At 35.0% G+C, this 12,565-nt stretch overlaps 1 protein-coding gene across 8 annotated transcripts in view; it reads left to right on the top strand.

The window, feature by feature from the left end:
- The window catches only part of UBR2 (ubiquitin protein ligase E3 component n-recognin 2), a 73,900-nt gene that overhangs the window by 27,918 nt on the left and 33,417 nt on the right, over positions 1-12,565 (top strand). For all 8 annotated transcript variants that reach the window (XM_058165265.1, XM_058165266.1, XM_058165263.1 and 5 more), the window contains 13 exons: positions 1,019-1,080; positions 1,290-1,400; positions 4,094-4,159; positions 4,587-4,709; positions 4,844-4,907; positions 5,261-5,385; positions 6,401-6,453; positions 8,237-8,339; positions 9,332-9,380; positions 10,600-10,754; positions 10,838-10,940; positions 11,913-12,022; positions 12,116-12,196. In XM_058165265.1, the coding sequence (XP_058021248.1) occupies positions 1,019-1,080; positions 1,290-1,400; positions 4,094-4,159; positions 4,587-4,709; positions 4,844-4,907; positions 5,261-5,385; positions 6,401-6,453; positions 8,237-8,339; positions 9,332-9,380; positions 10,600-10,754; positions 10,838-10,940; positions 11,913-12,022; positions 12,116-12,196 (1,205 nt within the window). The remainder of the gene's footprint in view (positions 1-1,018; positions 1,081-1,289; positions 1,401-4,093; positions 4,160-4,586; positions 4,710-4,843; positions 4,908-5,260; positions 5,386-6,400; positions 6,454-8,236; positions 8,340-9,331; positions 9,381-10,599; positions 10,755-10,837; positions 10,941-11,912; positions 12,023-12,115; positions 12,197-12,565) is intronic.

Raw genomic sequence — 12,565 nt, 5'->3', positions numbered from 1 at the left:
TGCTGAAAGATTCATCCCTCTTTCCCATGCTCTTCAACAGCTATTTGAAAACTCTGAAAAAGGTCATCTGCTCATCACCACTCTGGTGATGCTGTAGAAGCCTTGATCCAGTGTCTGGAGACTGAGAAACTGGATGGCAAAGAACAAACTGAAATTGAATCTCTCCAAGTCAATGTTGATGAATGTCCAGAAATGAACTGGCTTTCTGTCACTTCTGGTTGTGATTCTGGACAGAGTCATGCTCCTTTGAAGAAGCAAGTCTGTAATTTGGCAGTTGTCCTAGTCTCATGGTTACTGCTTAATCAGCAGGTAGAGGCTGCAACTGGTGCATTAGTTGCAACCTTTTTTGAAATTGGAAACTGCCTTATGGCACTAGCTCACATTGTAATAATCTCTGGCTTCTAAAAGTGGCTGCTATTGAAAACCGCCTTTGAAACTACGTTTGCTATAAAATATAGCAACTTCCTGACTGATAAGAGAGCAGTTTCTTTATTGATAATTACAGTTATGTGACATTGATTCTTTGGATGCCACACTGCCTATCAACAGACTTCCAAAAGCTGTCCAAAATGATGGTTTTTAATTTATAAAGCTTTCATGGCTCAGTACTAGATATTTCCAAGACAGTCTTCTTTTGTCCCAAGCAGAATTGTTACAGATCCCATTTTATTTTAAATGCGTATGGAAGAATATAAGTTTTTCTGTTATGGTTTCAATCTTGTGGAATAGTCTACACAAAAAGATCCAGTTGACACCTTCTCTCATAGTATTTAGAAAGATAGTGAAGACCAGCGTTTCATAGATATTTAACCCATAATCTATAATTGAAACATAACATTGTTTTTAATTAATTAAAGTGGCAGATATTTTGTGGTTTTTACATTTCATACTACATTACACTATTTTATTGATCAAATTTCAAAGCATTAGGAGTGTTTTGGGGATTCTGGTACTATCTAGATACAGTAAATAAATACTGTAATATAATCAACAGAATGCATTTTTGTATTTAATATAGGTCTGCATGCACTTTTGAGCAAAACAGAAGTAGCATACAAGTTTCCAGAACAACTACCAATGGTGAGTAATATTATGTTAATAAACCTCTATGACTATGATGTTTTAGTTTAAAACAAAACAAAACTGAACAGTTAATTGAGGAGATCCAGAGGTGACAGTGCCTAGAATCCAGTGAACCATTAGCTATAACATGGAAATGAATTTTTGAATGCTGTTTAAAAACATAAAACAAATACATTGAGTTTTGTGTTTATCTTCAACCGATACAGAGTGAACTTAGTCCTCCTATGTTAATAGAACATCCCCTGCGATGTCTAGTTCTTTGCGCCCAAGTTCATGCTGGAATGTGGCGGAGAAATGGATTTTCACTTGTTAATCAGGTAAGTTCTGAATGGGAAAAAAATTATTTAATCTTTCTCTTTCACCTGAGAACCATAGAACAGTTTGATTTCCTTATTGCTAAAGAGTAAAGTGCTCTGCATAAATGATTAATTTTAAATCTGTGATCTGATTATTTTATATGTTTTCCTAAATGTGTTTATCAAGGGTAGTTTTCTTGAACTCAAAAAGCTTGTTTATTTATTTGTATGTATGTTGCATTCAATATGTGTGACACTGAATTTTGATAATAAATATATGAAGTTTTAATCACCTCTGGAAGCTGTGGTACATTTTTTTATCTCAACTTTATTATTTTTTATAAATAACTCAAGATGGCAAACATCCCTAATATTCCTTTCCCCTACTATTTTCCCCACAACAACAACAACTAGGTGAGGTGAGGTGAGGTGAGGTGAGAAAGCATGACTGACCCAAAGCCACCCAGCTGGCTTTCATGCCCAAGGCAGAGCTAAAACTCACAAATTCCTGGTTTCTAGCCTATGACAAATACCATAGACCAAAAGGATTTAATCTATAGGGTCACCATGAGGAATATGCTGTGTACTTTGCAGACGAAGTCTCTTGCATTTGTTCTGCATTGGACTCTAGCTTTAGGCCAGTGACAGTGGAGGTTACAGGACTAAATATTGTAAGGTTATCTGAGGGGAGTTTGATCTCATTGCACCTGAAGATGTAAAGAGGGCCTTTGCAGCTGCTAGTTTGACCATCCCAGTGTTCCATGTTAGCCATGTAGCTGGCTAAGTGGTTGCCTGGAGGAGACACAGTTGGGTTTGGGAGGTGGTTACTAATTACTTAAGTAAGGAGTGGTCCCATCGTTTTTCAAGGAGGTGGTGGTGCACCCTCTCCTGAAGGGGCCATTGCTTGACCCAACCAGTCTGGACAGCTTTTGAGTCTGTCAGACTTTAACCTCTTATTTTTGGGTATGGTTGTGTAAAAGGTGGTTGCATGGCAGCTGCAGATGACTGCGGATGAAGTGGATTACTGTATTTTTCGGACTATAAGATGCACCTGACTATAAGATTCACCTAAACTTACAGGTTGTCACCTGCCCAGGCGCTCAGAAGCACTCTGCAGTGTTTTGCACGGCCCATTTTTGCTAAAAATGAACCAGTTTTTGGGTTCCCAAGCCCTCCGCGCATCATTTTGCCCTCCCAGGCCCCCAGAAGCACTCTGCAGGCAAAAATGAGTGCATTTTTGGCAAAAACAGACATTCCAACTATTTTCTGCAACAGAAAACCGTACTTTCAGCCCTGAGTTCCTCTCATTTCATGAAAAAGGGGCTATAATTAAGAGCTTTTCCAAAGATAAATGTACTGGATCCAAAGATAAGTGTACATATTCTATAGGAAAAGGTGACTCTATAGATACATACAAGACATTCTGGTAAAAACCAGATCACATCTGGAAATTTATTGGAATGGGGGGCCTAAAACTCATGTATAATAAGCAAGCCAGTGCATTCTTTATCAATTTCCAAATGATCTTCAACTTGAGAGTGCATTATAATCACATATGATGACAGCATGAGTTTTACTATGAAAATATTAAGAAGACCTTATAGGACCCCAAATGGCACAATGTCCAAGGCTTGGAAGTAGCACTCTAGGCCATGGCTTCTGTCTTCCAATCTACTAGCCCTGAGTCCAAGAGACTTCCAACTGGTAGACCTTCTCCTTTAGATATTTTGAGAGAAAGTAATGGAGTTGACCAACGTTGTCAATGAACAAACAATAAATTTATCTCGCATGGATGCATTTTCAACCTGTTTCCTTGTGTCCTCAGCCTCTAGACACAGGTTCAAGACTTTCACAGCATCATTAGTATGGCCTGGAGTGGCAGTGTACAATTTTGAGCATCATGAGCATATTGATGGTACTACAACCCAAGCCAGTGGACTACCTCTCCAATGGTATTATGTAGATTGAGGTAATGGGACAAAGGACCAAGCTGTGAGGCACTCCACAAAAATGAAACCACTAAGTCAAACTCACCTACCACTACTTAGTTACCACTGAGCAGAACTGCCCACAAGGAAGAATTACTGTAGAATAGTTCCTCCAATCATCAAGAGTGGTCCATCAAAATTTCATGATTTATGGTACTGAGAGTTGCTGACAGATCTAAGAGAATCAGGGGGGCTGGGGAGTCTAGATCCTGATAGAAGTCATCCACTAGTATCATTTCTGTTGCATGCCAATCCTTGAATTATGACTGAAAGAGTGGTAATAGTAACAGATTATAAATATATTAAGTAGATAATCCATTTCCTCCACTGCATTCTGTAGCTGAACTCCCATGATCCTCTTAGTTACTATAGTGAAGGTTGGAGACAGAAAAATAGTTGTAAAAAATGGCTGATTTCTTCAGGACTACAGGCATCATCTTCTCACACAGAGAGACATTGACATTCTCCTAAGCTTGCCTCCATTTGCCTCCAAAAGTGCAGAATGCAGCTGGTGAAAATCATGTGAGAAAACCCCCTTTTTACTTTATCAGAGTCTGCAAGAAGATTCCCAGGTTATATGGTAAATCTCTTTAACTGTTCTTGTTCTTGTGAAGTCAAGATTTTGATGAATCTGAGAAATTTTGTCAGCAAAATGGAATGTAAAGTAGTTTTAGATCAGAATCCAAATTGAAACATATATCAAACTCTGTAAACTTTCTCTTTCAGATATACTACTATCATAACGTAAAATGCAGAAGAGAAATGTTTGATAAAGACATTGTAATGCTCCAGGTAATATTTTTGTTTGAATAATCCTTAGATGTACCTTGAGATGTCACTAAGACACCTGTGTTCTTTAAAAGAGTTTTTAAAAAATATTATATAGTCAAGGTTTTTTTCAATGTACCTTCCCTTTTGAGACCAGAAAAAGTTATATGTTAATATATTCCGATAAAACCAGTATTTTTTAAAAGTACAAAACTTTGGAAAACAAATATTCAATATGCTGTTTGTGCTTGAAAGGGATATTATAGTTAAAAAGGTTTAGAAAGGGCTATAATATGAAGATTCATGCTGCTTCATATGCAACTATTGTATGACGTATTTGTATTTATAAAAGAAGACAAATTTTATATGTGAGTATGGCCAATAGTGCAATGTTTCTAAATAAGTTTATATCATTCTGTTATCTTTATCTATACTTCCTTTTTTTTAATAGACAGGTGTATCTATGATGGATCCAAACCACTTTTTGATGATGATGCTGTGTCGCTTTGAACTTTATCAGATATTTAGTACTCCGGATTATGGCAAAAGGTTCAGTTCCGAAAATACCAATAAGGTACAACATGAGCAATTGAAGATATAGTTTCAAAGCTTTAAAAAATGCATTACAAATAAATTACAAACTCTTATATCTTAATGTGAAAATATCTGTAAGTGCTTCTAACACATTTTAGTCCTTGTTTCTTTCAGGATATGGTTCAGCAAAATAATACTCTCATTGAAGAAATGTTACACCTAATTATAATTATTGTTGGTGAGTTTATGCTTTTTCAGTTAATACCTACTGATTAATTTTATGGATTAATTCTAATTATAGTTAGAAGTCCTATTTATAGATGTTTAGATTAATTCATTAATTAGTTCATTAACCTACAATTTTAAATGTTAAAGAGTACAGTTATTTCCACTTCTTATGCTCCTTGATAAAATAAAATTATTTTGGGGTTGTTTATAATCATGACACAATCCTCACATCTTGTTATATGACAATATGAATATCTCTTCAGATATTGTACTGGAAAAAATAGTCACTTCTGTAGTTTTGTTCAGCATATGCATAAAATGAAATTGATCAGTGCTTACTGAAATTATTGATTTGTTTTATAGGAGAGAGATTTACTCCAGGAATTGGGCAGATTAATGCTACAGATGAAATAAAACGAGAGATTATTCACCAGCTGAGCATCAGACCCATGGCTCATAGTGAATTAGTAAAAGCATTGCCAGAAGATGTGAGTTTTATTAAAAATATTTTCACTTGTACTTTTTAAATTGGTGGATGATCATTGGGGGATTTCTAATATGTTGGAATTGAGGATGATTCCTTCAGATAGCAGGGAATTAAATTTTTTTAATAGAAGATGATTTCCCAGCAGGCTTTAATGGATTATATTAAATACTTTCCTCACAATTTTATACTCCCTAGAAATTAGTAGATATGTTGAATTTTCTAACTCATCCAGAGTACTTTATTTTGTTGCAATTTAATCACAGTGACTGTTATTAATACAATTATAAACAGGAAGGTGACGTATGGGAAAGAAAATTTTAAAAATATAAAAAGAAATCATTATTTCAAATTATTTTGTATTAAACTTGTGAGATTGTAGAACTGTGTATAAGAAACATAATGACTCAGTCACAATAACTAATGTTACGATAGCACAGTCCTAAAGACCCTTAAATTTTTAATACTTCCAGATTGCCAATAAAGAATATTTGTAGCTCAGGGTTGAAATGAGCTTGGTTGTTTTCTTGAAGATGTTTCATTACCCAAACTAGTTAACATCATCAGTGCTAGTAAAGAGTGGGGTTCATTCTCATTCTTTATATTCTACTGGTTTGCCCTAATAGTGTTGTTGAGAGTGGTTCTTGGAGGTTCTTCTCCGTGTGGACTTGGAGCATAGATTAACTCCAAGATTAACATCAAATCAACAATCAAGAAGTAAACAATACTCCAATCAAGGAACTGTCAAACAAGCTAACAATAAACAGCCCAAACAAAGAACCTCCAAGACTACTCCCACCAATATTGGCAATCCATTGGAATATAAACTAAAGGAAACCCCATTCCTCACTAGCACTGATAATATTAGCTTGCTTGGATAATGAAACATCTGCAAGAAAACAGCCAAGCTCAGAGAGCACAAAGAAACCCCTATTTCCAGATTTATCTAGCTGATTATTACCTTAGGGAATATCCTTGTAATATACTTATAATAACATATTTTTCCTTCATTTTAATAGGAAAACAAGGAGACCGGAATGGAAACTGTCATTGAAGCAGTTGCCTGTTTCAAGTAATGGCTTCCCTGCAACAAACCTCTTTAAATGTGTAAAATAGTATATATTGTGACCCAGTAAATACTGTTTAGGACTGATTTATACTTCATTCTTAAATTCTACTTTATGATTATTTTAATTGAAAGTATTCTAGATATTTTACAAATTTAAGAATTGACAGCTGTTAGAGATAATGTAAGAAGTAAGATTCTGAATGTTTTGAGGGATTTTGTTGTTGTTAAAAGTACTAACAAAGCAAACTTTTTTATTGTGATGAAAAATACTACATGGAAAAAAACTTTTATATTAGCAGGAGAAATATCTGTTGTCCCTCCTCTTCCCAAATACACTAAATATGTATATAAAGAACAATGTAAAAATATAAATTTAGCCATTTCCTTGTTTTCAAAGGATGATCTTGCCTCACAGGAATGAAGAAGTTGCTATTGCTTAAAAGCAAAATGTTCAATGGAGAAGCAAGGCAGAAGCCAACAACCTTGATGATTATTCTCAGGGCAGTGCAGCTCAGGAGAAAGTGGGGTTTTTTTCCCCATCTTATTCTGTGGGTTTAGGTAGCAACAAGAACACGTTTCTTTACAATTAATACCTTGACTATAAGTATGGTATCAATTGTTTGTGTACCCTATCTCATATTCACACATCTGTCATTTAAGAAGCTACACATTTATCTTAGGTGATGGTAAATTGAAGGGCTGTCAGTGGACCCCATTGATGACCTATATGAAGGAAAGTCTTGTTTACCTGGTGTCATTCAGACAACCTTCCAGTCAGTCAGAGGCACTGATATCTCATTTTTGCCAAAGTAGAGTCTGTGCTTGTAGGCAAACAAGCTTTGTGCGGTCATTAATAGTAAAAGTATAAGATGTCATTCATATTGAAGTGTTAATGTTCTTATTGTTTCGTGGATTACTGTATTTTTTTGCATTATAAGACACTGCACATCATAAGACACACCTAGCTTTGGGAAGGAAAACAAGAAAAAAAAATAGTTTTTTTTCAGCCATGAAAATCTTGCACGACTTTGTCTAACCTTTTAAGACTTATCCTCAGTTGCCTCTTGTAACATGCTGTTATACAGAATAACAGCTGGAAGAGACCTTGGAGATCTTCTAGTCTAACCCACTGCTCAGGCAGGAAACTTTCAGCCAAAAGTTTTTGAAGCTACGGAAGAAATTTCCCATACATGAGGCTGTCCCCACAATGGATGTTTTCTCCTGGGACCCGGGTCTATTCTATTGCTGCTGCCGCCTATCACTGCCTATCACCACCCCTTGCTGCTGCCTATCAGCGGTTGGATCGGCCTCCCGGAATACCGCCAATCAGCAGTTTCAGGCGGTGAGGATTCCCACCGCCTGGAACAGCTGATTGGTGGTATTCCGGGAGGCCGATCCAACCACCGATAGGTGGCAGTGATAGGCGGTGGCAGCAACAGGCGGTGGTGGCGATAGGCAGTGGTGATCCCTGCCACCTGGAACAACTGATCAGCGGTATTCCGGGAGGCTGATCCAACCGCCGATAGGCAGCAAGTGGAGGTAATCAGCGGCGACAGGCCGTTTGCCACCGCTGCCTGTTGTCGCTGCCTATTGCCACTGTCTGCTGCCTGTCGCAGCTCGGTCTTTGATGCAGTATTCACTCCATAAGACGCACAGACATTTCCATGCACTTTTTTGGGGGGAAAAAGTGCGTCCTATAGTGCAAAAAATACAGTAGTTTAGAATGTTGTTGTTCAATAATTACAGTTATTACAATGCTGATTATATGTTTCCAATTATCTTTTAGGAAACCAGGATTAACAGGAAGAGGCTTATATGAGTTAAAGCCAGAATGTGCTAAAGATTTCAATTTATATTTTTACCATTTTTCAAGGGCAGAACAGTCTAAGGTAATTATGCAAGATGAAAACTTTTATATAATTATAGATAATTATGAAGCTTTGTATTTACAGATAACAATTAAAATAATATTTGGACTCTCTTTAGTCAATACATTGCAATGTAATAAGAGCACCCTGAAATAAATCCCTGCATTATAGATTCAGATTGAGTTTATAACAGTACAGATTATATTCAAAAGAAATAAAGTAGTTTGGTTGCTTTGGTAGTTTAATTTTGAGTTAAGAGAAACAAAAAAATGTTGCATTGATAGTTTCATGAAGGAATTTGAAGTAGAAATTCTTTGCATGAAGACAATAGCAGATTCAGTTACAGTAAGAGAAAACAGTTCATTGAGAAACATAGAGTTTACAAATCTCTGAAGGAAGTAAGATATGGGCAAGAAATTAGGGGGAATTGGTGAGGTATTCATACAGGATTCAGGTAATAATATATTACCCTGCTTCTGCCAAAATAAGACATCCCCTGATAATAAGCCCAATTGGGCTTTTGAGAGCATGGCAATAAGCCCAAGCGCTTATTTCAGGGTTCAAAAAAATATAAGACAGGTCTTATTTTCGGGGAAACATGGTACTAGTAAGGAGAAAACAAATAAGCAAAATTATTATAGTAGATATACGTTTTTCCCTCCATGAATTTTATTAATTTTCTATTAATTACATTTCTTAGTGCTTAATAAACATTGTGTTTTCTGCGTATTTAATTTGCTTAGCAATACAGATTCCATTCTGATCTTACAGTTTGATAACTCTTGAAGGTGTCTAGGGGCTGCCTTTGGGGATTGCATCTTGGGCCTTCAAGTTGTTTGTTTATGGTAAAAAATCTAATTTATGCTGAAACAAATATGAACAATAGAGATGAATGTTTATGAGCTTAGGTAATATAAGAAATTGGAACATGAAATAAATGTCAAGAAATAAATTAGTTATCCAGAAGTTATGCTGTTGTCTTTAATGTTTGGATTGCTTTTCATTTCTTTTAGGCAGAGGAAGCCCAAAGAAAACTGAGACGACAAAACCGGGAAGACACAGGTACCTATGTTTCTAGTTTGTATTGGTCTCTCCATATTTGTTGCTCTCATTTTTTTAATATACTGAGGATCTTCAAAAACCATATTGACTTTAAACTAGATGAACAGATATTGTGAATGAAAACTGCTATATTTCTTTTTTTTTAATCAAAAAATAATGCTGCCATTATTTACCTCACTACATTTTTATATGTGACATATTAGGCTGCTTCAAAATTTAATATCAGCTATGAATTGTACCTCAAACTATTGTTCTTCAGATTATTCTTGCCCAATTTGGGATTCGTGAAATGAATGTAGTCACTGTCTACATAATGCATCTAGTGTATTCTAGTTGCTTTACTAGCCACTTGTATGGTTTCAAGTAACTCAAGAAATGTCTGTGATTAGTGTTTATGTTGATTTGCAATTTGTGCTTGCAAACAATAATTTGTGCTTTAAAAAATATTTTTTTAAAGATCCTATTATCTGTGGGGTTTTTTAACATTTCATGCTTGATTTCCCTAAGCAAATATAGTTTGAGTTTGCAAACACCATTAATAAAGTGTTACAACATAATCTATAGAAGACTTTATAGAACAAAATATTATCAGTCAGAATGGTGTCGCAATTAATTTTACATCTCTGGATCATTGACTTCATAACATGTTAATACTGGATGTTACTCTAGTGTTACCTCATTCATCAAAAGTTATTAAATTGTATAAGATGGAATCTTTAATATTAATACTCAGAAAATATGACTTAATTGAAAGTAAGCATTCTCAAACTCGGTGCGTTTTGAGTAGCAATAAAGTATTCTGAGGAATTGAGAAAGGAACAGAATTCATACATACTAATTTCAATTAACATGCATAGGTTCTGATGCTGTCTAAATTTTGCTGCTTATTTTATATCTTACAAAATATCAACAGTTCTTACTGAATACAACAAAATTATTTTTTTAGCCAAAAAAATAACTACATGTGCCAGTTTGAAAAGCAACCAAATCTGTTTTGGGACATTTTACTTGAAAAGAAATCTATTACTGAGTTGTTTACATCTCTCTAGGGATAAATACAGAGGGTACGGGTAGGATTACATTAAAAATAAACTAAACTAATGTATTTTGTTATTTTGAAAAATTTCACACCTGTTCTTAAATGTTCCTAACATATTGAATTACCCAACTGTACAACTTTCTCAATGTATTAACAGCAATGTATTAATATTTCTTTCAGCACTCCCACCTCCTATATTACCACCATTTTGCCCTCTGTTTGAAAGCCTGGTTAATATTCTACAGTGCGATGTCATGTTATGCCTTATGAGAACAATCCTTCAGTGGGCAGTAGAGCATAATGGATATGCCTGGTCAGAGTCCATGCTACAAAGGGTGTGTAAAGTTTTCATTAATTCAAGAATACAATTTATGTAGAATATACAGTACTTCTGAAAATTTTGTTATTTTTTCCCTAGATTCTCCACTTGATTGGAATGGCACTACAAGAAGAAAAACAACATATTGAGAATGCTAGTGAAGATAATCTTGTGACTTTTACATTCAGTCAGAAAATTTCAAGTAGGTTGCTACTTCTGCACAAATTGCGTATTTTACCTAATATATACCAGTAGTAAGATGTATTATTCAGAATGTATTGGTTATATTTTAAAAATTACTTTTACTAAACTATTAGAAATAATAAGTGCCTGTGGTCCTTCGGGAGAAGGGCGGTATAAAAATCTAATAAATAATAATAATAATAATAATAATAATAATAATAATAATAATAATAATAATAATAATAATAATAAGATGCTTTTTTTCAGAAAACAACTGGATTGTTTTTTCCTTGAGAAGAAGACACTGTTTCACTTCTCATCCAAGAAGTTTCATTGCTTAGGCAGGATGGTGATGGCAGACTAATTTTGACAGGATGGGGGGAGGGGTTGGAAGGATCATATTTCTTTGCAATCATCTAGTCGGTAGCATTCTCCTAGAGATCTCTTGAGGCCACTTGGGGGTTTAACTAGCCTCAGGGTCAGCTGTATCAGAGTGCAAATGGGGGTGGAATCTTCTTGGAATTGCTGAAAGGACTGCGTTGTAAACAGGAGATAAGTGTGTTATCCCTCTGCTTCTGTTGAGAGAAAGCTGCTCAATGTTACATAAATAGCCTCTGTTACTCCTCTTTCAAACCAATGGTCCTCTTTATCCAGAATGTGGACTCTGCTGCCTTCAAAAGGGTCACACTCACACACACAAATATATCAACTATAAATTGGGGGGGGGGGAGGGCAAACATTACAAAAAAATCTAAATTACATGGAGATAAATCTATTATTTTCTATAATGAACTATAGGTAAGATAGATAGAGAGATAGAGAGATAGATTTATATTATATTAAATTTGAAACATATATGTAGAACAAGAAACAGAAAAAAATTGAAAAGAAGCACCCATTGGATTTTTGTTCAGTGTTAAATTTATTTAACATGGAACAAAATACACAGCCAAAATACATGCAAATAGATTTCCTTTCTTTCTTGAAACAGGGCCTGGTGAGACACCCCACAATTCCCCAAGTATATTGGCCATGCTAGAAACTTTGCAAAATGCACCCCACCTAGAAGTGCATAAAGACATGATCAGATGGATACTAAAGGTAAATTGCACTATACCCTACTATAAACTTTATAGTTTTGTGGCCAAAATAAAAATTTTAAGTAATGAATACTAACATAGTTTCTTGTTCCAGACTTTTAATACTGTTAAGAAACTCCAAGAGAGGTCTTCTACAAGTCCTGTTTTGGAGACTGAAGGAAATTTTATGGAAGAGGTAATATCAATGCAAGGGAAAAGCAACATAATTCGGGTAGTACATGTGTCCAAAGACAGATTCTAAATATAATGTGACAATCTAGCCAGGGAGTTATTTTACAAATTATTTTATATTACTATGCAACATGTCTAATATTTGTGTTGAGTCTTCTAATTAAAAACATTTTCAATCACTAGTAGAGTAGTGGTAGTCACAATAGGCAAGTAATGGTGCAGAGGAAAACCTTTATTAGTAATGAATAATAACTGAGCTCTCTTTACCAAAGAGAAATTAATTTAATTCTGTGGCTTTATTTTAATGTTTAATTGGATGAAACATGAAGGAAAAGATGTAGTAGAATAGTGACTCCACCATTCCTTGCCTCAT

Source organism: Ahaetulla prasina, chromosome 1 (genome assembly GCF_028640845.1).
Source record: "Ahaetulla prasina isolate Xishuangbanna chromosome 1, ASM2864084v1, whole genome shotgun sequence".
Taxonomy (NCBI): Eukaryota; Metazoa; Chordata; class Lepidosauria; order Squamata; family Colubridae; genus Ahaetulla; species Ahaetulla prasina.
The sequence above is the reverse complement of the archived record's forward strand: the minus strand, read 5'-3'. Positions and strand labels throughout refer to the sequence as shown.